We start from the raw sequence: 24,779 nt of genomic DNA, 5'->3' as shown, positions 1-24,779 counted from the left end.
TTCTGCTGACATTGCAATGGATCTGTTTGGAAGGCTGTAAAGGCAGGCCCAGGCATTGCTCTCGACATGTGATCAGTAAGGAGATGAGGCCTGCGCCCCCAGCTTAACAAGAGAGAAGAGGAAGTTGGATTGGACCTGTGATCAGAGAGGTAAAGTAGCCCAGTGGTTAAGAGCTCAGACTTTGGACTCAAGACAGCTCAAGTGAATCCTAGTTCTTTTATTTTAGGCAATTCATTTACCCCTAAGTGACTCCGTTTTCTCATCTATAAAACGGAGATAACAAAAGAACCTGGTAAGATTGTAAAGTATTTGATGCAATGATAAAGAAGCTAGTAAGAACTACAAAAAGCAAAAAAAAAAAAAAAAAAAAAAAAAAGATTATTATCATCTTCTTCATCATGATACCATGATCATCTCCAGAACCAGCCTCTTATGCTGAGGCAGGGCAGGAAGAACCCTGCTAGTCTTTCAACCTACACATGCTAAGTAGTCATCACCAAGATACCAAAATGATAGTATAGGAGGCAAAAGGGGACAAGAAACAAAAAAACAGGAGAGGCTATGATAACAGAAATAGAATCAGCTCTTGATTAACCATGCTAACAAGGGGGAAGAGAAGGAAAACATTTATTTGTTTGTTTGTTTTGAGAGAGAGGGCGCAAGTGAGCGAGGGACAGTGAGAGAGGGAGGGAGAGAGAAACCCATGAGGGGCAAAGAGAGAGAGGAGAGAGAAGCAGGCCTCACCGAAAGTGGGGCTCAAGCTTGCCCGAAGCAGAGAAGCAGGGCTTGTGCTCACCAGATGCGGGGCTCAACTCATGAACCGTGAGATCATGACCTGAGCCAAAGTCAGATGCTTAGCTGATGAGCCACCCAGGTGCCCAAGAAAACATTTGAATTGAAGAAAAGAATCCCTCCCATGAAAAGGTGTAGATGGAAACAAAAAAAAAAATTTGTTTTAATTACAGACAGTAACTTACTGGAGTACATGACATAATTGTTTAAGAAATGGGAGAGCACAGTCATTAAGAATATGAAGTCTGGATGGGTGCCGGGGTGGCACAGTCGGTTAAGCATCCGACTCGTGATCTCGGCTCAGGTCATGATCTCATGGTTCATGGGTTCAAGCCCCATATTAGGCTCTGAGCTGATGGCACAGAGCCTGCTTGGGATTCTGTCTCTCCTCTCTGCCCTTTCCCTGCTTGTGCGCTCTCTCCCTCAAAATAAACTTAAATTTTTTTTTTTTTTTTTTAAAGAGTATGAACTCTGGAGCCAAAATGCCTGCATTAGAATCCTGCTCCACCACTTCTAAGCTGCGTGACCTTAAGCAAGTTATAGATTCTCTTTGTGTCTCAGTTTCCTGATCCATAAAATGGGGCATATATGAGCATCTACCAGTATTACATGACTGTGTTGAAAATAAAATTAGTTTATATATACAAAGTGAAGAGAAGAATACCTGGCTCATCATCAATACTTAATAAATGTTAGCTTTCATTATTGTTAATGTAACTTATTTTTTTAGCAGACTTAACACTAAGTTGATGTTTAACTTAATATTAAAAATTGTTTAAATTCAGTGGTTATAGAGGGAAGTGGGGAAGGCAGGTGTGTACAGAAATGTACAGGGCAGAAATGTACAGGGCGGAAAATGGGACTAGACTAGACTAGAATAAAAAATGTACTATAGATAATCTGAGTACAGACAACCGCAGGTTAAAAGGAAGTAGACAAGGAGTAGATAAGATCAACAGAAGGATAGAGATGGATATATTCATAATAAAGCAAGTAGGTAAAATGTTAATTGCAGAATCTAGGTGGTGGGTATTTGTGTGTTCACTATAAAATTCTTTCAACTTTGCTTTATGTTTAAAATTCTTCATAATAAGCTAGAGGGAATAAAACAAGTAGACCTAAAAGCATCAACTCAAATTCTGGGTCATAGCTATGCTGACTGTCCTCTGGGCTCAAACACCAAAGCAAGCTTAGAAAACTCTGATGGTTTTGGAACACTTGCTCATCATCAACACTGTCCCACACCAGATGAGCAGAGCTCGGGTGCTGACGTGGATCACTCTGGCATATGCAGGTATAAGCAGAGGGCAGAAACCCAGAGGTTCCACCTGAAAAATGCCAACTTCACAGAACTATGACATTATCACCCCTGCTGAGGGAAACCCCAGAAATAAGGCTCAAGGCTAAGAAACAGACAGGTGGAGGGTGGGCGGGTGTCACACACTCACTCATGGACTCTGCTGTCACCATAGAGATCACTCAGGCCAAAGCTGATGTAGTGCCAGTGTTCAGGGATATTGGCAGAAGGGCTCCCCACGTTCCTGTACATGCTAACATAGTCCAAGGGGTCTGGGCCGCCCAACCTGCAAAACACAAAACACAAGGGAGTCAGTGTGAGTCTGAAAGCAGACAATGTGAAGCTAAGCAGTTATGCCTTACAAATCTAAAGACCCCATCGCGGAGGAACCTGGGATGAAAGATAACTAAAAGGAGGCCATACCTCTCTGGGATAAGATCAAGGGATGGGCAGCTAGAAACTGCCCGATTCTGTAAGCACAAGAGGCTCCCTTCTCCTGTCCCCTATATGCAGGAACTCTTTTAGAAATAAAACAGAGTGGGTGGTTGTCCCTTTTGATTGCTCCTGTTTCAAATTACCAATCCCAAACGGGATTGGAAGGGATTATCTCTCTTCCATGGCGCCTGTAAACATGCCAAGCTTCAAAGCAAGAGGTGCATTAGTCAATCAATTGGCTTCTGTTGAAAGACCATCCTGAGCATCCCCAATGGGCATTGTTCCTGGAAGCAGAGGCTCAGCTCCACTCCTGCCTCTTAGACAGCTAATTCCTGAAAGACTATATTGTGCCCTATGTTAATTACAGTTTGTTCTAAACAAACCCAATGCTTCTAGACCCCAGCCTGCACCCCACAGACCAAAGCTCGTCTTTTATCATGCAAGTGACAAAGGCCAAACTTAGGCTAGCCCAGCTCTGCACAGAGAACCGCAGCAGGCCAGGCTGAGCCTTGTGAGTGCCTGCATTTGGAAGATGATCCTAGGAGACTGTTGCCTCAAAGGTAGAGCTAGAATATTAAATGATTTGGGGCCTCTGAGGACCACATTAAACTTCCCCCATAATTCCAACAGAGAAGCAGCTGAGGAAGAGATTCAGTCATTATCTCACTCTGAGGATTTAATTCCATAAGGGTTTATTCCTTTATTCCTTTAGTAGAGCAATTAGTGCTCTTTAAAAAAAAAAAAAAAAAAAAAAAAAAGTCCTATGTTTCTTCAGAATGAATAGGGAAACTTGGTAGACTTGAGAAACAGACTAAATGGAACCATCAGCGGAAGGAAGTCTGCATTTAGCCCACAAACACTCTGCATTTGAGCTGCCTTGGACATCTGACTGTTTCACAGACTGCAAAAACTCTGCCTGCCCCTGGGACATTGATGGAGTGCACTTTGCAATTGGGATCATATGCTGAAGGAACGCTAATGATCAAATAAAATACATGTTACATGTGATCCCAGCACGTGTGCCAGTATCATGTAATTTAAATACTATTTAAAACTAGTAGGTCTGGTTTCATCCTCCTTTGTCAGGGTATTACTTGCCTTTATAGAAATCCTTATTCTCTGCTAGGAAATGCTGAGTTATTTATAGAACTTGTAAGAGAGTTGCTACAAATAGCTAAGAATATGAACTGAGTGGATCAGGAAAGGGGACAAATCTCTGTGTCTTCCCTTAACTGTGATTTGGCCAAATCATGAGACTATTTCCACAACCAGTTGGATACAGAAAAGTTTGCTAGGGAAAGGAGGAAACAAAAGGGTAGCTACCCCGAGAACCACATGGTAGTTGCCGAACCCCAGAACAGATGGGAGTGCCTACAGGCTCCATATCTGCTTGGGTTTCCTGCTGCAAATTCCCAATCTTGCTCCTTCTTCAGCCTAGGTCCATCCAGCAACAAGTAGAAAAGAGTATCTACAGTTCCATACTCTGCCACACCCCTGCAGCCCTCTTTCTGGCCAAGTCTCTCAGAGGATATAGCATCACGTAATGAGGCTTTATCTTAAAACTATAACTGCAGGGAATAACCAAGAGTCAGACAAAATTAACCTTGTCCCAAGCACAGAGTGTTCTGTTCTTACTCATAAACCTGATGGGAAACAGATGAGTATATAGAAAATAATCACATTTTGCACTTAGAAAAAGATGTTATCCAAGGACCCAGAGAATCCCTTGATGCTCTTCCTTGAACTTACTTCCTTGAACACCTAACTACACCCCACAAGGCAGTTGCAGGACTGTAGTGACTCCAGGTCACTCCATGCTGTCAGCCTCTTTACATCCTCCTACTGACGCACGGAACTGGCCTCAGCCCTAGCCAGTCTAGTTTCTGCCACCTCCAGATGAAGTTAAGAGGTTATCCTGGAGAAGACTCAGCCCTAAAGGGAAAGGTAACCAGCAAAGACATCCATTCTATCAACCTCCCCCTTTGGGTCTACCTGCCCCGTTGGCCACATTCCAAGCTGCTTCCTGAAGAGACAGTCTTTCAGGACTCAATGAAGGGGATCATCTAACACAATGCATGAATGCGGTTCTGGACAGATTCAACCAATTCCTCAATTTGGTCCAGAAAGACCATGAAGACAGGCTCTTTGTCAGAGTCCCTATAACACCTGTTTTGCCCAGAGGCTGCAGAAAGAGAAGGTTGCAAACAGGAATGGGAAACAAGAAAGGACCATTCCTACCCCAAGGGCAGCCCTTCTGTATACAGGTCTGATCTTAACAGGGCCACTTGAGGATTACTCTCTGCTTCCCTTAGAGACTACAGCCTAAATCCTGAAGTTTGTGGACAGGAAGCTCCTCTTAACATCTTAACTGCACTTCTTTCCTCCGTGTCCACGTCCCAGGTTTTCATTTTTTACTGTGGTCCTCTTCAATCCCAAACCATGGCTCTCCCGGATCCTGCCTCTGTTCCAGTCAATGTCCTAAAGCAAAGCGGCTGCAGAGCCAGAGGCAGCTCTGCTTGAAGAAAGAGAACCGTGCCGAGTAAGCAGAAAGTTTATCGAGAAAACTTGCTCCGTGAAACTTCAAACGCGAAAGCACGGCACCGATCTGACGTCTGAGCTCACTGGGAAGGTATCAAAAGAGACGTCCTCCTCCTCTCTTCACCAACACAACTCTCGAAACTTGCTCCCCCTCTTAACCTACGGGAGAGCCGGGGTTCCCAGAGCCGCCCCTACCCTGTGCAGTCTCCAGCCCTCTGAGCTCCGCCAGCCGCACTCCTCCAAAGCCCTCTCCTATGCTCCCCAGGCCCCGCCTCGCCTCCCCCAGCCCACTTCAGCCGCCCCCCGCCCCCGGCTTCCCCTCGCCCACTAATGACCCCCTACAGGCGCCCCCTCCTTTCACCACGTTTACAGTTCCCTCTCTCCTGTCGCCCCCCCCCCACACACCCCCAACTCACTCTATTCTCCTAATCCTAGTTAACCCTTCATCCTCCCTCGTTAACCCTTCGCTACCCACTGGCTCCGTTAACCCCTTTGTCCCCATTCTCAACTTGAGCCTTAACTCCTTCCCTCGCAGCAGGACGCCCTCCTTCTAAGTGCTTTAACCATTCTTCTCCACCTCCTTCTCCCCAGCAAATGACTTCGCCCTCGGCGCTCTAACCCTTCCCATCCCGCCCCTGTCCTTCTCCCCGCGGCCCAGAGCATACCAGTACTTGACGATAGCGGTAACCTGGAGCGGGTTCGGCTGGTCAGGGTAAAGGCGGCGGCACTCTCCGTAGATGGCGTGCAGTCCCGGGGGGAAGAGCGAGGCGAAGGCCGGGGGCGCATTAGGGCCAGGGGCCGGGGGCGCGGTGGGGCCGGGGGCGCCGCTAGGCCGCAGCTCCGCCATCCGGGCGCGTAAGGGCGCTGGGGGGACCGGGGAGGGTGGACGAAAGGGAGAGCACTGACGCGCCAGCAGGCGGACTCCGTGGGTGCGACTCCCCGAGGCGATGGGGGCTGCAGCGAGGTCTAGGCTCCGCGCCTGCGCACCGCGCACAGTCTGCCCAGGCCGTCGCCGCCGCAGAGACGGCCAGAGGGTGCCTTGGGGGCCGCGGGGCGCTCAAAAGGGCGGGGCGTCGGAGCGCCCTATTCCGGCATCCATTGGCTAGTGTCTGTGCCAGTCACAGGTGGGGAAGGCGTGACTTGACAGTAGGTCCCGCCTCCTTCTCCTTGTGTTGGGGCGTCCCAAGGCTCTTGGCCTCCCCCTAGTGTTAGGAGGAACCCAGGTTTAAATAGAGATGTTGCGGCATCCTGAGGTGCTAGGGTCCCACGAAAGCAGTGGGAAGTGCGCCGCCAAAGAGTTTGTCACTATTCCAACATGATGCTAACAAGAATTTAAACATAAATCTGACAATAATGGATTGATTCATTCACTCCTTAGTGTGTCATTAGTTTTAACAGATTATAAATCTGAATGTTTCCTACCGTCTTTGAATGTCTTTCTGACATTCTTACTGACTGACACTAACACCGCCAAATTCAGGAGTCCTATGTTGAAATACTTATTTTGGACTCCTGTTAAAAGTGGCAAGAGTTAGTTAAACTAGGATCAATTTAAAAGACTTGGTAATTTTTTTTAAGTTTGAGAGAGAGAAAGAGAGAGAGAGGGTGAGAGAGCACGTGAGCAGGGTAGGGGCAGAGAGAGACAGAGGGAGAGAGAGAAGATCCCAAGCAGATTCCCAAGAGAATCTCCACTGACAGCGTGGAGTCCTATGCAGGGCTGGAACTCAGGAACGGTGAGATCAGTACCTGAGCCAAAATCCAGTCAGACGCTTAACCGCTTAACCAGGCGCACCAAGACTTGGTAATTTTTTTGATAAATGCTTTTAGTGATGGCAATCTCTTCTTTGTTCTGTTTTATGCAGATGTATGCAGATTGCCTTGAGGAACACCAAAATTCGTTATCTACTATGGATCTGCTCTTTCCCATTACCTTTGACTTTCTGTAACTGGGAGAAGTTTTAAAAAGATTTTATTTTTTAAGTGATCTCTACACCCACCGTGGGGCTGGAACTTACAACCGCCAGATCAAGAGTCATATACCCCACCGATTGAGCCAGCCAGGGATCTCTGGGAGAATTTTTAGTTCCTAAGGCACCGGGTTGAGAATTATTTTCCTGTGTACAGTAAGGAATTCCAAGAGAAAGGAATAGAAAGAAGTCCTGATTACCAGTGCTATTGACTAAAGGGTTCTTGCAATTTGAAGCGGCGGGAGGAGGGAAGGGTGCCTAATCTGGAGAAAAATGCATTGGTGTCATTTGAAAGTAGTGACACAAAACTTCTCTTCACCTCCATTTTCTCATTCATCAATGTCAATTCTAATTCTCCATGAAAAATAGAGATATTAAAGCAGTTCCTGAAGCTATTAAATGAACGATGTTTTAAAGAACAAAAGATCATCTGTACCCGTAGTTACAAATGCCAGTCTTCAGACCAATGTTAACCTGTTGCAAAGTCTACACCTACCCAGGAATAAATGCGAAAAGAAGCAAAAAATGTGCCGGTTTTTTCCAAAAAGCAAATTTTATAAAATGCATTTTCTTTTGTTCTGAGAGTATGTCCTCCTTCCCCGTGTGCGTGTATTAAATGTTCCTTTATTAGAATGTGATGCTGATAAATGTTTATTAATGTCTTATTGACCCAAATAAAAATACAGCAATTGTCCAGGAGAACTGGTGGCAGGGACTGACCTGGAAAATCTAAACATCCACGAATTACCGGCCAATTCAAACCCAACTACAGACAAGTACTCCAGAAGACTACATACTTCAGCATGCACTGCGAATCCCTTCAATGGAACTACAGATCCAAGCGTGCAATACAGTCATCAATCTGCGTCCCCGTCTATTCATCGAAGGAGACTACAAAGCCCAGGGTACTGTGCGTCGAAATGCGACGCCCTACTCAAACTGGGCGGGGCTCCAAAGGGGCCTGGCGAGTTAAACCCAGTGGTAAGGCATGCTGGGGGTTGTAGTTCTTCGGAGGCGAGGTCTGGCCGCTCCCTAGCCGCCTTGGACCGGCGGCTAGACTGCGCATGCGTGTCAGTGGCGTTGGCAGCAGACCCGGCTGGCAGTTCCTTCCTCGGAAGGAGATATTCTTCTGCCATGGAGTCCTACGATGTGATCGCCAACCAGCCTGTCGTGATCGACAACGTGAGTTGCATCTTTCCTATCTCTAAAGGGGTTTATGCTCTCTTCCCCAAAGGGATCGCTCCCGGGTTTGGGCCTGGGCCACCGGCTCTTTGTCACTGGCCCAGCCTGTCAGGCGGGTTCAACCGCCGCCACCTCCGTCCTCCCTTCACCCGTAGTCCATAGGCAGGGCGGCTGGCCAGCAACCATGGGATGGAGAAGTTTGGGATGGATAAAGGCAAAGGCTGTAGTCCGAGCCGGGTTCTTGGGCCCTTGGCTCGAGGGGCCTTAACCGCTCTGTGAGCGCCCGGCGTCCGCCCCGTCCCCTGTTTCCGATCATGCTATTGGTTGTTCTGGCTGTCCATCTTGGCCGATGATCCCGCCTCTGGGCCTTGCCGGATGAGGGCAGCCCTCCGCAGTGATTGGCTTGCGCCCCTGCCGTTCTTCCGGGCCGCCATAGTAGTTCCTCTCTCTAAGGGGCGGGTGGGTGCACGAGGGCTGTGGGGATTGGCTTCGGGAACTCACAGCGGAGGGGCCTGACGGGCTAGGGCCCGCCCCCGGGTGGGGAAGGGCTAAGTTTCCTTCGGTCCCCAGCAGGGCGGGTGGCTTGGTGGTGTGTATGGGTGGGGCTCGGGAATCTGGTGCCGGAAATGGCCAAAGGATTGCAGTTATTTCTGTGATAATAAATTACAACGTTAATAAAGATCCAGAAGAAAGAGTGACCAGGCAAGCAGGGAGATACTATCCTTTTCGGAATGTGGGAAAAAATTACTAGACATATTTGCCAGGTGCTCTAGCACGTACAGGGGGCTTTCACATACATTTGAATTGAAAAATTGGGTGCACAGTTAGGCAGGAAGTTTGATCCTCGTTTTACGAATGAAAAAAAAAAAAAAAAACCTGAAGCACGAAGAGGTGAAGTGAACCCAAGGTCGTACAGTGGAGGTGACCTAAAACCAGTGCTTTATCCGCTATTCCTCCTGCTAGTAGCCAACGTATATGCATCTATAGTGACAAACGGAAAGAAACTGAATCCTGCTTTTATTTTGGGCGGAGGGTGACTTTTGTAAAACAACTGAATTTCTACCTTCCACTGAAAGGCTTCGTATCGCTGAGATTGGTTGGTACCTTCTGTGCCCCTTGAGGCAAAACTGCCAGTTCTGTCCTAAGCTATCAGATTCATTCTGTTGATCCAGCCTTGAGACCTTAGGCATGTTACAAGGTGCTTTTGTTTGCATCATCTCCTTGAAGCGTCAGCTCTAGTAGGTGGATAAGAATTACTTTCCCCCCGTTTATGCAGAAAAGTGAACCTTGGAGGTTAAATAACAGTCAGTATTGAAGCCGCCTGTCTTAGAAGTTGAGCCAAGACTCAAACTGAGATCGATCGGGTTCCAAGTTCCTCACTTTTTTTTTGGGGGGGGGGGGGGTCTCCCTCACTAGACTGTTAAATGCTTGGAGGAAAAGATGGTATTCCTTAATTTTTTTGTTACTCTCCCCTTCCCGCCCTCCTTCATACACACAGCATCTAGAGCCTATCACCACTATGTGCTCAATAAATGTTTTTTGTTGGATTGATGAGTGGGTGGATGAGTGACCAAATGTCACAGTAACAAAGATGCCCCTAAATAAAGATTTGAGGTGGGGAGAGAAACCTAGTCAGTTGCTGCAGCGGGCTGAGTAGGGGTCCTTGTTAATTGATTTTCAGAGAACACTATTTCTATCTTCAGCCAGTTTATGGGTACTTCATCTGCCTTTTTCTTAATTTTAAAAAGAAAAAAAATAGAAATTATCGATTTCCTGTTTCCATCAGCGATGCAGAAGGAGCAGTCTGTCCATCTTATTAGATCCTTTGATTCTGGAATTGTTGGGCAGGAGTTCCATCTGTAGCCATTTTCCTTAAAGTCAATTAAGCTAATGCTTTTTAGTTTCTCCTTTGTCTCTCTCCATAGTATATCTGAAATACATCAAAGCAGTGGTGCATGTTGAGTTTTAAGACTTAAAGAATTGATTTGTCTATTTTCTCTGGGAAAATATTTTTTTATTATGCCAATAATAATGCCAAAAATTGAAGTAGGAGAAATTCTCTCACATTATTATTTTTTTTTTATGTTTATTTATTTTTGAGAGAGAGAGACAGAGTACGAATTGGGGAGGTGCAGGGAGAGAGAGGGAGACAAAGAATCAGAAGCAGGCTCTAGGCTACAAGCTGTCAGCACAGAGCCCCACACAGGGCTTGAACCCACAAACTGTGAGATTGTGACCTGAGCTGAAGTCGATTGCTCAACCAACTGAGCCATCCAGGTGCCCCTCTCCCACATTTTTAGATCTGGGGCCTCAGATAGTTCTTGCTGTTTGACATTTAGAGAGCTTTATTTTGTTTCAAAGTGAAATAAGGATAGGAAAAATAATTTGAAATATTTGAGCCAACTTTATATTATTATGAGAATGGTGTGTATCTAGCAGATTTAACTGCTCCATAGCTTAATACATTGCTACAATTTTATTTCTGGGCTACAGAGAGTATAATTAAAAGGAAAGGAGAGCAAAGAACAGGAGAAAGAGAGAAGAGGCTCATTATCATTTCATAGCCTTTCTCAGTCTTAAAATAATTGTTGACCACTCCTTTCTACCTATTCTGGCACCAAACCAATTCATCAGAATTTAATGAGGAAAATGGGAGGGGAGGTGTACATACATGTACTTTAATGACAACGATAAACTGATAGGTGTTTTTAAAAACTAAATACAAGTCATTCTTCCCAAAGGTATGTAATGGATAGTAATACAAAAGGAGGGCAGCTCCCAGGCCACATTTTGAGGACTTATTTTTCAGCTTTCTTCTTTTTATTATAGAAAATGTGAAACATAAACAAAAGGAGAGGAAGAGTATAACAAATATCCACATATTCACCTAGCTGTAACAGTTATCAACTTGTGGCTAATCTTTTTTAACTTATTCCCACCTACTTCCCACTCCCATACCTTTATTTTTTTTTTTTTTTTACTTTTTTTTAATTTATTTTTTAAGTAAGCTCTATGCGCATTGTGGGGCTTGAACTCACAACCCTGAGATCAAAAGTCACATGCTCTACCAACTGAGCCAGCCAGGTGCCCTCTCCCACACTCTTCTAAAGACATAATCAGTATACTACTATCAAACCTAATACAACTCATAATTCCTTAATAACATCAAATATTTTGTCAATGTTCAAATTTGACTGATGGACTCAATTTTATTATTATTAGCTTTTTACAATTTGTCATCAGCTCTTGAGATGTACTGATTCACTTAAGTTTAAGAAACACTAGAATTAGCTGAGGAAATGAAGTCACTATATTTATTTTCCACTGTCACTTGCGATGTGATATTGACCCCATTGGTTGTACAACAAGCAACAGCAAGAATCCATCCCGTTTGTTGGCAAGGCTGAGAAGAGGTGACTTATAAAGATAGCTCACTGTTCAATTATGTGTATTTTGAGAGCCAAGGATGTGCTTCACACCAACCTAAACACTCTGAGGGTAAAAAAGAAACCAGGTATCATGTGGAGGGGGAATATATCATGAATTAGTTGCTGGCAATGCCTTGAATAGGAGTTTCAAACTCAGTGCTTGCAGAGGCCAAGCAGGCACACAAAAAGGGGGAGGAAGAGAGTACCTTTAAAGAAGTCTTGAGGAATCTGAAAGGTGCTTTGAGCATGTCTAACCAAAGGGCCGGCTGCTTTTCATTTCCAGCCAGTGGTCCCCATCCAGGAATGCAGGCCCAGTGTTGCCGGATTTTCTGATGTTTCAAGAGAAATCAGAAACACCAAATTTTATGTGCAGTCTCTAATTTTTAACTGTTGGAAGTTAACGTAAAAGTAATTCGTGGTCTGCAGAGACGGAAAGTAGATTAGTGGTTGCCTAGGACTGGTTGGCAGGAGAGGGCAGGTAGGATGGAGAGAGTGACTGCTAATGGGTACAGGTTCTGGGATGATGAGGAAGTTCCAAAATAAGATTGTGGTGATGATTATACTACTCTGAATATACCACGAACCATTGAGTTATATACCTTAAGTGGGTAAATTATACGGTAGCGAATTTTATTTCAATGAAATTGTTTTCCAAAAAGTACTTTGTGGGCCAAAATATATCTTTATGCCCAAATGAGCCACTAGTGCCCTAGAATCTGAGGCTCCACCTCTCAGCATCCTTTTCCCACTTGTAAAATGGAGACAACTAGCCTCTTTGCCAGCATGTCAAGAATAATCAGGAGTGCTTAGGCTAAAGGTTGCCCAAGCCCCAGGCCCATAGTTAGCAGATAACTGGGAGAGCCTTGCTGAGGGATTTGCTGTCTGTTTGCCTGCTTCAGAAAGAGAATGGTCATTGGTGACTGGCCGCAGACTTGAATCCTCAAAAACCAAATATTTATTATGGAACTGCTTTTTCAAGAAGCCTCTGCAAGGCGTTTGTTTACTTGGCTTTGCCAGAGTGAATAACAAAGAAAGTGGCAGCTCATTTGCCAGGTACATAGTTCCTAGTTAACAAATACTATTAAAGAAATTGACAGGGCCTTTTTTATAATCTTTGGTTTGAGCAGAATAGAAGCCGCTCAGCCGCCTCCTCCGTCCCACTCATTCTTTCCCCAACTGCTGGCCTAGCAGGCCAGCTCTTGGGACTGCAGGGACAAGCCGGGTCTGGCTCCACCTTGTGCATCATTCCCAATGCTGCCTCCACCTATCCAGCACCACCTCTGCCTGGGGCTTCTGGCATTCCAGCTGCTGGTTCAGGTTCCATATTTTAGGCTTCATCTGCCAATCGTTTGAGCTTGGATTTAATTTTAGGCAGCCAGCATCTATTTGAGTACCCTCAAATGCCAGATACTGCTGATATAGAAAGTCTCTGAGCTTGAGGACCTTGGGCTGAAAACAGGCAAAAATGGAAACCATAAATTCAAATAGAAGGCAGAAGGAAGGGGCGCCTGGGTGACTTAGTCGGCTAAGTGTCTAACTCTCGATTTTGGCTCAGGTCATGATCTCATGCATTCGTGAGATCAAGCCCCACATCTGGCTCTGCCCTGACAGCCCAGAGCCTACCTGGGACTCTCTCTCCCTCTCCCTCTGTCCCTCCGCCTCCCCCTCCCTGCCCCAGTGCGCTCCAACACGCGTGCTCTCTCTCAAAATAAACCTTAAATAAAAATAAACATTAAAAAAAATAAATACAGCAGAAGGAAATGCAGACTACCTTGTGGTATTGTGGTACAGGTAATGGTGATTCTGTGAAATAATAGGAAGAGGATAATTAATTCCAACGGGATTATTCTTCATGAGGAAGGCGATGATATTTGAACTGGGTCTTTATACTCTCTTGCTAGGAGGGCCAGAGAGGAAGAAACGAACCTAATATCTTCATTTGCCTTAATTTACTCAGACTCTAGTCTGATTTTGCTATTAAACTCACAATTAAATATCCAGGAAAATCGTCTCTTCAAAATATCTAGAGTCTGAAATGTAGGTCTCATCTTTACCTTTCTTGTTTTCAACCTCTGCCAGGAGGTCCAATTAGTCTGTTGGCATCACCACACCCAGGTGAAGGCAGTGAACAATTACTGGAAGCGTGAGCCAACAAGTGCCCGGAGTTCTGTACAGTGCCGTGCGCACTACCCATGCCACCGTCCCAGAGCCCGCAGGCTGCGGTACGATGGTTCTCCCTCCTTCCCAGTCTCTCAGCTCAGTTTACAGCTGCACCTTTTCCAGGCTCCTTGCTGTCCTGCCCAGGCCGATGAGTTTGCACATTGTCTCCTGTTTTTTCTGTTGGCAGAGGTTCCTGCTGTCTTAGAGAACTGGCATTCCCTATCCTTCAGCCACCCCATCCTCTCTGTTTTGCCAGAGTCAGGCACCAGAATGGCCTATCTACCCGCCCCCCCCCCCTCCGCCCCCGCTTCTCCTATAGAAGAGCAGGAATAAGAGACAGAGAGGGAACCAGGGATATTGCAGGAAAGCCTTTGGTGCAAAGATAACCTTGGCTATTTAGCATCTCCTGATGTGTTTACTGCTTGCTGCGTGGGTTTGGAAATACCGCTCTCTGCCCCAGGAGAAGTGGTTAACAGGCAGCAGGAAAAGGCTTGCCCCTACTACATGTGCAGCTGCAAACCGTGTTGGGGTAGAAGGGTGAGCATATTGGGTGTAGTGGTGCAAGAGTTAAGAAGGAAGAAGACAGGCTATATTTGCAAGCAGTAGCAAACCTCGACATCTGTCCTGCACAGAGTTGGTATCTGTATCTAGAGTCCCTGTTTACTTTGGTTGGGCCCCAGGAGGTACCAGAGATGGTGGTGGGGAAGTCACTCTCTTCCCCACCCGACTTACCAAGTATTGGAGCAGCAGGATTGTAATGTGGGGTCTCTTTGTAGCTGATGCTTTAGAACTTCCCTGCTCTTTACAATCAGGAGACCAGTGAGTAAAACAAAGCATAATAAAAAACAAAAAGCAACCACAATCCTCCAAGAAAGTGTAGAGGTTTGCCCCTGCAGTAAAAACCAGACAACATGTGCTCTGTCGGAGTCAGCTTCAAGCATGGCAGTGTTCCATGGTGGTGTCTGTCATAGAGACCCTGAAGGGCAAGGAGAGTTCAGGCTTGAGCTGGGAAAGTAGGTTAACAGCGTCTTGGTGGTTTAACAGAATCACGCGTTCTTCCCACCTTGGTTATGTTCCTGAACTTGGCTGCTCTGGTGCTTCTAGGTACTTTTCTCTTCTCTCCTCAGGTTTTCTCTTTTTCTTCCCTGTGTTAATAGTATTTTTTTTCTGTTTATTTTTGAGAGAGAGTGAGCATGCACATGGGGGAGGGGCAGAGAGAGAGGAGGACAGAGGCTCTGAAGCAGGCTCTGCACTGACAGCAGAGAACCTGATGTGGGGCTTGAACTCATGAACAGCAAGATCATGACCTGAGCCGAAGTTGGACTGAGCCACCCAGGGGCCCCAATATTATTTTCAATTCCAGAAGTAAAGCATGTTCAATGTAGAAAAGTCAAAGAATAAAAAAAAAAAAAAAAAAAAAAAAAAATCAAATAATACTTTGAGTGTGCAGTGAAAGCTCTCCTCCCCGTCCCTAGTCCCACTTCCCTCCTGGTGACACGTGTTCCCTCTATAAATGCTCATACAGATGGATATACTATACGCAGATAGAAGGTCGTCTCTGTTAAATAAAAATGGAACCAGGGGTGCCTGGGTGGCTCAGTTGAGGGAATGACTCTTGATTTCGGCTCGGTCATGATCTCACAGTTTTGTGAGTTTGAGCCCAATGTCAGGCTCTATGCTGACAGTGTGGGGCCCACTTAGGATTCTCTCTCTCCCTCTCTCTCTCTCTCTCTCAAACAAAAAAACTTTAAATAAATAAATAATAAAAAATGGAACCGTATTATACATATTGTATGATATATATCTCCTCTTGTTTTTGTCATACTTCTGACTTTTCTTTGTCTCTCCTCTCTCCTCAGGGATCCGGTGTGATTAAAGCTGGTTTTGCTGGTGATCAGATTCCCAAATATTGCTTTCCAAACTAGTAAGTAATTGTGTACCTTAGTCAGAAGCTTGAGAGGTATGTGTTGCCTGGCCGGCTCCGTTGGTGGAGCACGCGACCCTTTATCTCAGGGTTGTGGGTTCGAGCCCCACATTGGTATGGAAATTACTTAAAAAATAAATAAAATCCTTTAAAAAAAAAAAAAAGCAGCAGAAGCTTGGGAGGCTTGTCAGCTTTGTTATGGGGTCAGCCCTCTACCTTTTGGAGAGAAGGGATCTCTCGTTTGGGTCAGAAATTTGAAATAATATACAAAAAACTTAAAATAATACATGTTCATTGTAGAAATTGCAGGAAATGCAGAAAAGTAGAAAGAAGAAAATCAAAATCAACTGTAACCTCACTCCTCAGAGATAAACACAGTAGAACTGAGTCCAGCTCTTCCTGTCTAAGCATACACATCTGCACATCCGTCCTGTGTTATGTCATGAAAGGAAAAGTGACGGTCCCCCTGATCTCTTTTATAGTGTGGGCAGACCCAAACACGTTCGTGTCATGGCCGGAGCCCTGGAAGGTGACATCTTCATTGGCCCCAAAGCCGAGGTAATTCCCAGTCCTACTGTAGAAGCCTCAAGCCAACAGAGGACCTTCATTATTCCCAACATGGGCAGTGTCCCAGCAGTGGGATAGCCATGAGTAAAAGGAGCAATTTCCTCTTAAATCCCCCTTTGGTCCTCTCATCCTAGGTCTGATTGGTTCATTTCTCTCAGGAGCAGCCTCTGGTTTTGGAGAGGAAATATCTGGAAACCCACTTTGGGAAATAGAAACCAGTCTACAAAATAGGGCTTTTGCTTTCCTTCTGTATTCTGTCACTACCTTGCCAATGATGAGATTAGCTAGCTTGGTTCTTGTTTTGGCAAAAGGGATTCAGGGGGATATCCTAGCTGGGATACCCTGGGGATGAGTTAATTAGCATAGTTTGGCAGAGCCCTGGGGCAGCCTCTGGATACAGAACAACAGAATCATTGTTGCCAGCCTGGGCTGCAAGTGCTGACGCCCAGAGGTGGGAGCCAGGAGATTGTGTCCTGGGATCAGGCAATGAGAAGGGTGCCTCCTGTCACTTGCCATAAGGGCACCCAGGGCCCAGGGAAATGCAGAAGCCCTCTGCTTTGCCAGCTAATCAGGCAGTGAGAACAGTTTACAGCGTACAGTTTAGAGACTTGGCAAATGGGGGCCTGCCTTTAGCCCTGGCTGAGGACTGTGGGGTGGGAACTCCCTGTGCTGGAAGAGTGGGCCGCCTGGCTGAGAGACTGGCTGCTGCTGTAACTCCTGCTCTCTGCCCCCAGGAACACCGAGGGCTGCTGTCCATCCGCTACCCCATGGAGCACGGCATCGTCAAGGACTGGAACGATATGGAGCGCATCTGGCAATATGTCTATTCTAAGGACCAACTGCAGACTTTCTCAGAGGAGGTGAGGGTCCTATGAGCACGGCACCCATGCACAGTGTGAGAGCTGGACAGAGCCACTACCCCAAAGAGGAGGAGGAGGAGGAGGAGGAGGAGGAAGGGGAGGAGAAGGAGGAAGGGAGGATAACTGCCAGGAGGGTTTGAGTCTTACCGTGGCACCAGGCCATGTGCTCTTCAGACATGTTTGCATTCAATCTTGAATAGGACACCAGTCCTATGAAATACAGATAGTATTATCTCCGTTTTACAAACAAGGGAACAGAAAAAACGTTCAGAGAAGCCAAGTAGTCTTTCCAAGATCACCTAGGGAATAAAGTGGTAGAGCTAGGATTCAAACCCATGTCTTTCAGACTTCAGAGCTTATACTCTAACTTCTAAGGAAGAAACTCTCAGCTCAGGAAAACAAAGGAAGGTGTGTCCTAGACATCAGAATTTCCAGGGGAAGGAGATACAACGTCTTTCAAAAATATATTCAATATTTAAATGTAATTTTCTATTTAGAAAAAAATTTTATACTATTTTTTGTTTCATAGTAATTCCAAATTTAGAGTTTAGCAAAATCTTCTGGACAATTGGAGATTTACAGTAAATACAGAGGCCTATGTAAGAAACTTGGAGGATAGGGAGGGGAGGAAGGAGGCAGAGGCAAGGACGGAATGAGACTTCAGAGTGAATTTGGAAGGCTGACAAACTGGCTCACGCTGGGGTAGATGGCAGGTCCAGCTTGCCTGTTTTTGGAGGGAGGCTCACAAAGTTCCCCTCAGTTCTCTAGCATACCACACAGGGGCCTCCTGCCCGGGTGCTAATGAGAGGTAGAGATCTCACTTGGCCCTGATTGCCCTCTGGGCATCTTTCACCAGCACCCTGTGCTCCTGACGGAGGCACCTTTAAACCCACGGAAAAACCGCGAACGAGCTGCTGAAGTTTTCTTCGAGACCTTCAATGTTCCAGCCCTTTTCATCTCCATGCAAGCTGTGCTCAGCCTGTGAGTAGCAAGCAGCCTGGCCCCTTGCGGGCAGAATGGAGGCTGCCTCTCCTTTGGGTAGGAAAGGGGGTATGGAGATCTTCTCCCAGTCTCGCTTCTCTTATTCTCTCAGTGGTTTGGTGCCCAAGGCTCTCTGCTGTGCCTGCTGGGAAGGCCACACGCTGCTACAGCTCTTCCTAAAGGCCCCTGTAACTTATTGAGATATTTATCCAGTGCCTGTTTATGCCAGACGCTGTGCCAGGCTGGTGACAGAGTCGTGATGAAAACACCACCATGGTCTCCGTCTTCATACGCCTGTCATGCCTGTCCTGCGCCCAGCCTGCCTCACACTAGGGTTAGATCTAAGGCCAAGATTATACACTGGTGAGCTGCAGATAGGATGTGTTTGACTCTAGTGAGCCAGCATTTTAAGTTCACTTATTTATTTTGAGAGAGAGAGTGCATACATGCGAGCGAGGGAAGGGTAGAAAGAGAGTGGGGAAGAGAGAATCCCAAGCAGGTTCCACGCCCAGCGTAGAGCCCAAAGGAGGGCTTGATTTCACGAACCATGAGATCATGACCTGAGCCGAAATCAAGAGTCAGACGCTTCACTAATTGAGCCACCCAGGCGCCCAAGCCAGCATTTTAAAATTGGGAGATTTCCAGGGCACCTGGCTGGCTCAGTCAGTAGAACATGAAACTCTTGATCTCAGAGTCATGAGTTTAAGCCCTACATTGGGCATGCAGCCTACTTTAAAAAAAGGAGGAGGAGTGGATTTCCTATCAACATACTAATTTCTGGAAAGATCTGGCAATACTGGGCATGTACAAAACATAGGACAAAAGTCAGCTAGAGCTGAAATAGCCACTGCCATGTTAGGTAGTTTGCAAGTTTGACTTCACCGCAGCCTGCTCTATTCCCTGCTGTCCTCCCAGCACGAGGCAGCGTCAGTTGCTACTTATCAAACATCATGGGTTTTTTCCCTTTGGATCACAGAAATATATGTCTGTACCCTTGTCTTTACCAAAAGAGGAAAAACAAAAAACAAAAAAAAACTACGGACCTAGGAGGCCATGTGGGAAAAAAGCAAGTGTTTTGTGGAAGTGAAAATAATTCTTATTTTCCTTTCTTACCTGGCCCCTGTAGGCATTCGAGTTTTTTCTTCTTGTCTGGGAAGTAAAAACTGCCCCTGGGCTGGGACCCTGAAGCAGTTGAAGGCTAGGCTGTCTCCTGAGATTGGAAGGCCTCTTCTTCCGGAACAGGGGAGGGGCTGGGAGAGGCTGGGCTCCTTTCATTCAGGTTTTTCAGGCTTGCTTATGCTTGGACTTAGTACTGTGGCCAGTCTAAGGCCCCTAGAGAAAGGCAGGCTGCAGCTTAGCTTAGCTGACTTTGAATTCTAAAAAAAAGCGAGTGTTTTGCCATAGTAAAGAGGCAGGGGTTAGTGACGATTTGTTCCCTGTGCTGCAGTTATGCCACAGGCAGGACCACAGGTGTGGTGCTGGATTCTGGGGATGGCGTCACACATGCTGTACCCATTTATGAGGGCTTTGCCATGCCCCACTCAATCATGCGCATCGACATTGCTGGCCGAGATGTCTCTCGCTTCCTTCGCCTCTACCTGCGGAAGGAGGGCTATGATTTCCACTCATCTTCTGAGTTTGAGATTGTCAAGGCTATAAAAGAAGTGAGTGCTGCCCCATGGGCCCAGGGATGGGATGGAGAATGGAAACAGGGCAGCCGGGACCTCTGTGACCTGGAGTGAAAAGAGGCCAAGCCCCTGTCTTGGGGGGGGGGGGGGGATCCCTAGTCAGGCTCTGTTCTCCCCAGCCAGGCCTCCTGGCTACCCTGTGATCCCAGCTAGGCCCCCCTCACACTGACGGTCACTGTCCCCAAGTGCTGCCATCTTGTGGGAAGAAGGGAGGTGCTGCTCTTTCTTAAGCTGGTGATGGGTGTACCAATGTTCATTATGTTTTTATACCTTATGTCCAAATCGGGTATGTTCTTTTACATCTTTGAAGAAGTCACAATACAGTTTTCTTTTTAAGTAAACCAGATCCTTCTGCCACCCACGGCTCTAGGGAAACCTCTGAGCTGGGTAGACAGGCCCCAGAACCATGAGTAGTAGAAGGAAGAAGCCTAAGTCTAGATTAAAATTGGGTTGTGGTCTCAGACCCGGCTCCAGAGAGCCAGTTTCCACACCTGCCCACAAGGAAGGTGGAGCTGGTAGGAACTCCTGTCCGAAGTGCCACCCAGTGTAGGCCGACAGGCCATCCTGCCCTGGCTCCAGAACAGCAGCTCTGTGGACCTTTAGGGCAATCACTGTGGAGAGGCTGATATCTGCAGGAGTGCATCTGGCAGCCCTGGGGCTTTGACCAGGTGGGCCTAAGTTTCATGCCTGCCTGACTCCTGCTCGGTTCTGCAGAGAGCCTGCTACCTGTCCATAAACCCGCAGAAGGATGAGACACTAGAGACGGAGAAGGCTCAGTACTACCTGCCCGACGGCAGCACCATTGAGGTAGGCGTGGATCTCCCTTCAGTCGTCCCAGGCTGTCAGAAGCTCTGAGCCCAAATAACTCCCCAGGGGGAGGCTGGAGTCAGATGCACCAGCCCTTTTACACCCTCTGCCTGGAGCACCGGAGCTCTGGAGCAGCACTGTCTCCCGCAGAACGAGGCGTCAGGAACTTTGCTTCTCCCGTGTAGAGGAGAGGAAGCATCAGGGGCACTTGCCTAGGTCAGGAAGGGGTTCGGAAGAGGGTGGTTCGTGTTCTCCGTAATCACTTGGGCACAGTATAGTGTGAGCTGCCTCTTCTATTTTCACTCCCAAAGGGACCTCAGCCCTGGTCCCAGCCTCTGAATTTGCTCTCCACCCTACAGATTGGTCCTTCCCGATTCCGGGCACCTGAGCTCCTGTTCAGGCCAGACCTGATTGGAGAGGAGAGTGAGGGCATCCACGAGGTGCTGGTGTTTGCCATCCAGAAGTCGGACATGGACTTGCGGCGCACGCTCTTCTCTAACATTGTCCTCTCGGGAGGCTCCACCCTGTTCAAAGGTTGGTCTTTGCTCTCGGCCCATCTCCAGGAAGTTTCCAGATCTTGCTGGGCCCAGACGCCCAGAGGATTGACATGAGATTCTCCTGTCTTGCCCATTCAGGTTTTGGTGACAGGCTACTGAGTGAAGTGAAGAAACTGGCTCCGAAAGATGTGAAGATCAGGGTAGGAGCATGGTGGGGGCTGGCGCTGGGGCTGCGTGGAACCGGGGCTCCCCTCCAAGGCTACACAGTTCCCAGATTCCACATTGACTTTGAGGTCTGCCAGCGGGAAGAACCCATTTTCCCTCTCCTTCCCCACAAAAGGGGGCAGTTCTGAGACCCTGATGTGGCAGGGTGTTAGGCTAAGGGCCCACGTGTGGTCTGTCAGAGAAACTGTAGCATTGGCAGGCTGACTCTTGCCGCTCTCGTGACACAGTCCAACATCTTGGTGCCTGTTGAGGGGAGCGAAATGTTGGAGTGTAGTTCCTGCCATGGAGTCTGCTTCCCATCAGCCCCCAGCAAAGCTGGATCTTGGCCCCTGTTAGCACCAGCTTTCCTGGGAGCTGTAGATACTTAGCGCTGCTGGAAATCTGCTTCTCCAGATGAGTGTCAGGTTGGCCACAATACCCCCCAGAGAGCCCACTGGGTCCAGCAGGGACATAAGTGAAAGCCTGTTATGTGAGACAACACATCCACTGCCATGGGCAGTGGAATGGGCCGTAAGGATGAGCGTTGGGCAGAAAAAGGACAAGGAGGTTGAAAGTCTCAGATTCCTCTTTCCACCCACCTTTTCAGATATCTGCACCTCAAGAGAGACTGTATTCCACATGGATTGGGTGAGTAGTTCTCCTAGGGAATAAGAGTGTGACAGGAAGTGAGGGCATCATTACCACTCACCACCCCATCCCTTGAAAGCAGAGCCTCATCTGCTTTGGCCCCACGGGGACTGGCTGGCTCCACGAACACTTCCTCCCTCTCACAACATTCCTTGGGATTCCCTCCACTCCAGGGGCTCCATCCTTGCCTCCCTGGACACCTTTAAGAAGATGTGGGTCTCCAAGAAGGAATATGAAGAAGACGGTGCCCGATCTATCCACAGGAAAACCTTCTAATGTTGGGACATCATCTTCACCTCTCTCTGAAGTTAACTCCACTTTAAAACTCGCTTTCTTGAGTCGGAGTGTTTGCGAGGAACTGCCTGTGTGTGTGAGTGTGTGTGTGAGTGCGTGGATACGAGTGTGTGCGCATATGCGAGTGCCGTGTGGCCCAGGGATCCCAGGGCCCAGAAAGGACAATGAACTACCCATGATGGTGATGGCCTGAGGCCTGGGGTTGACCACTAACTGGCCCCCAACAGGGAAGAGTGCTGGCAGAGGGCCACTTCGTCAGCTGGGCCTTTGGCTGGCTGTGTGGGACTATGTTTACTACCATAGGGAGACAGAGAAGGTAAATCCCGGGAGACCTTGCTGCTGCCCATCCCAGGCTGGGCTAGCCCCACCCCGTCCCACCCCCAGGGTGCCCTGAGGCCCAAGGCAGCCGCTGCCTCCCTTGCTGGGCCTTCTGCTCTTGATGCCAATCAATCATGGACTGAGGACTGGGGCCAGGGTTGAGTTCTGTCTGGTTTTGTTGCAATTTGGGTTTGGGAGTCTGGAAAAGCACTCCAGGAGCTGTTACTGAGACTCTGGGGTCAGGAGACGGCAGGGTCCCCTCAACCTCACCTGGGGACCAGTACCGTGCTGGGCATTCAAAGAGGCAGGAGTAGTGCTACTTCTGATTGGTGGCAGAGCGAACACCCCAACCCTTAGCCCCTGTCCAGGGGGGTCTCGGGAGAGTTTCAGGAGCCTGTCAGCCCCAGGCCCTGTTACTTGCTTTTCATTCATCCTTGGGCAATGCCATCTTCAGTTTTATTTATTGAAGTGTTTGTTCAGTATGGGACTGGAGAGAGGGAGCTCATCGCCTCCTGCCCACCAGTCACCCTGTTCACACTAATGTTTACAGCACCTCAGTTTAGCATAGCGTCCAGGGCCCCGCCATTCCCTGCTAATGGTGAACCGACAAGTATCCATAGGCCTCGGGCCTATTTAGGATCAGAGGCTACATTCAAAGTCACTACCGCCAGCCTCTTTTTTCCTCTTCCTTTTGCTCACTGCCCTGGAATCAACAGGCTGGTTGCCGGTTAGATTTTCTGAAACAGGAGGTAGAATTGCTCTTTGGCAGAGGCCCCTAGCAAAGGAGGGGTACTGGGATCCAGCGCTCTTAGGACTAGAGAAAGAGCTGCAATTAACCAGGTTGCCTTTTCCTACTCTAGCTGACCCAGGGGGGTAGGCTGTAGAGGAGAGAAGGCCCCCCACTGGGCTGATTTGTGCCATTCGTAATTTTGGACTTGTCTAGTTAAGGAGGGAGGGGGCCAGACCAGAGTGCCAGGAACTAATGGGCCTAGGCTCATCTCCTCTCCAGTGGGGCCCGGTGCCTACCCTGGACTGGGCTGGCCTAGCAGTGTCCAAAAAGGCTCCTCAGCCCAGATGTGCAAAGCTGGGGCTAGCAGATCTTCACCGGCACCCTCACCTGTGACACCGAGACCCGCCCCAGTCCCAGATTCCAGGCAGCACTCCCCCCATGCCGTCCAACGACCAAAGGCCCTGCCAGGTATGGGCCACAGCAGCAGGTGTGTGTGAAAGCGATGTGGCGACCCGCAGACTGCAGTGTGCTTAACCAGCTCACCTCCCTTCTCTTAGCCCAAGCCTGTCCCTTGCACAAACCACGTTGCCTGGTGGGGCCCAGTGTACTTAAATAAAGTCGTTCCAATAGACCCGGCAGCTGGGCCTCTGTCTCTTGGTGCTGGGTGGGAAGAGAGGAACTGCAGGCCCTGAATCTGAGGCAGTGATTGGGCCTCATCTGTCCTCTAGAGGGCACTCTTGTACCAGCAAGACTCATCTAGCTCTCAGCCCAAGTCCCGGCCTGTCAAGTGGATACAGAGAAGATGGTATTCATGCCAAAAACCCAGGGACTGAGGGTCCCAGCCCTGCACACATACACAAAAACCCATGAGTGAGACCACCTCGAATGAGGGGAGCAGCTATTGACATCCCTGAAGTCAGAGGCTCTCAAAGCTTCCACATGGATGAGAAGCTCAGGAACTTATTAAAATATAGTTCCTGGGGCATTCTGACTAATCAGTTCTCCATTTGAAACCTGTATGCTTGGGGGGGCGGGTGGCAGGGATTGCCAGGCATTTTACAAACACTAACGTGTTTGATCCAACAACCCTACAAAGTGTGTAGGTATTTTTATTATCCACCTTGCAGATGGGGAAATAGAGCCACAGAAAGATTATGTAATTTCCCAAAGCTCTGCTCTTTATTAGCTAGGATATGAACCCAGGCAATACAGCCCTAGAGCCTAAATCTTTAGCCACTGTATAGACCTTCAAAAACCATTGGCCTTGAGCGGTAAGTAGTTCCCAATCAAGCCAATTTTGCCTGTGGGACACATTTGGTGATGTCTGGAGACATCTGGTTGTCACAACTGGTAGTGAGATGCTACTGGCATCTAGGAGAGGCCAGGTGGGGCGCCTGGGTGGCTTGGTCGGTTAAGTGACTTCGGCTCAGGTCATGATCTCACGGTCCGTGAGTTCGAGCCC

At 47.8% G+C, this 24,779-nt stretch overlaps 2 protein-coding genes across 7 annotated transcripts in view; one reads left to right on the top strand and one right to left on the bottom strand.

Annotated features, from left to right (window-relative positions):
- SUFU (SUFU negative regulator of hedgehog signaling) overlaps positions 1-6,119 on the bottom strand; it is a 123,995-nt gene extending 117,876 nt beyond the window's left edge. For 2 of the 6 annotated variants that reach the window (XM_019459267.2, XM_019459271.2), the window contains exons 1-2: positions 5,728-6,119; positions 2,241-2,375 (exon numbers count right to left, since the gene is read on the bottom strand). In XM_019459267.2, the coding sequence (XP_019314812.1) occupies positions 2,241-2,375; positions 5,728-5,909 (317 nt within the window). In that variant the 5' untranslated portion in view covers positions 5,910-6,119. The remainder of the gene's footprint in view (positions 1-2,240; positions 2,376-5,727) is intronic. The other 4 variants (XM_019459268.2, XM_019459272.2, XM_019459269.2 and 1 more) reach the window with 2 other exon arrangements.
- Positions 6,120-8,076: 1,957 nt separating this feature from the next.
- ACTR1A (actin related protein 1A) lies at positions 8,077-23,948 on the top strand. Its single transcript, XM_019459266.2, has 11 exons — positions 8,077-8,211; positions 15,659-15,723; positions 16,206-16,281; positions 17,025-17,150; positions 18,007-18,131; positions 19,579-19,795; positions 20,534-20,626; positions 20,986-21,160; positions 21,262-21,323; positions 21,935-21,975; positions 22,149-23,948. The coding sequence occupies exons 1-11, from the start codon at positions 8,164-8,166 to the stop codon at positions 22,249-22,251; spliced, it is 1,131 nt and encodes a 376-aa protein (XP_019314811.1). The 5' UTR covers positions 8,077-8,163; the 3' UTR covers positions 22,252-23,948.
- The last annotated feature ends 831 nt before the right edge of the window (positions 23,949-24,779 follow it).

Source organism: Panthera pardus, unplaced genomic scaffold (genome assembly GCF_024362965.1).
Source record: "Panthera pardus isolate Hobbes unplaced genomic scaffold, ASM2436296v1 HiC_scaffold_22, whole genome shotgun sequence".
Taxonomy (NCBI): domain Eukaryota; kingdom Metazoa; phylum Chordata; class Mammalia; order Carnivora; family Felidae; genus Panthera; species Panthera pardus.
The sequence above is the reverse complement of the archived record's forward strand: the minus strand, read 5'-3'. Positions and strand labels throughout refer to the sequence as shown.

Excerpts from the sequence above, each read along its gene's own strand:
- ACTR1A (XM_019459266.2), top strand. The coding sequence starts at position 8,164 with ATGGAGTCCTACGATGTGATCGCCAACCAGCCTGTCGTGATCGACAAC. Across the intron at positions 21,161-21,261 it reads AGGCTCCACCCTGTTCAAAG|GTTTTGGTGACAGGCTACTG; the intron begins GTTGGTCTTTGC and ends TTGCCCATTCAG. Across the intron at positions 21,324-21,934 it reads CGAAAGATGTGAAGATCAGG|ATATCTGCACCTCAAGAGAG; the intron begins GTAGGAGCATGG and ends CCACCTTTTCAG.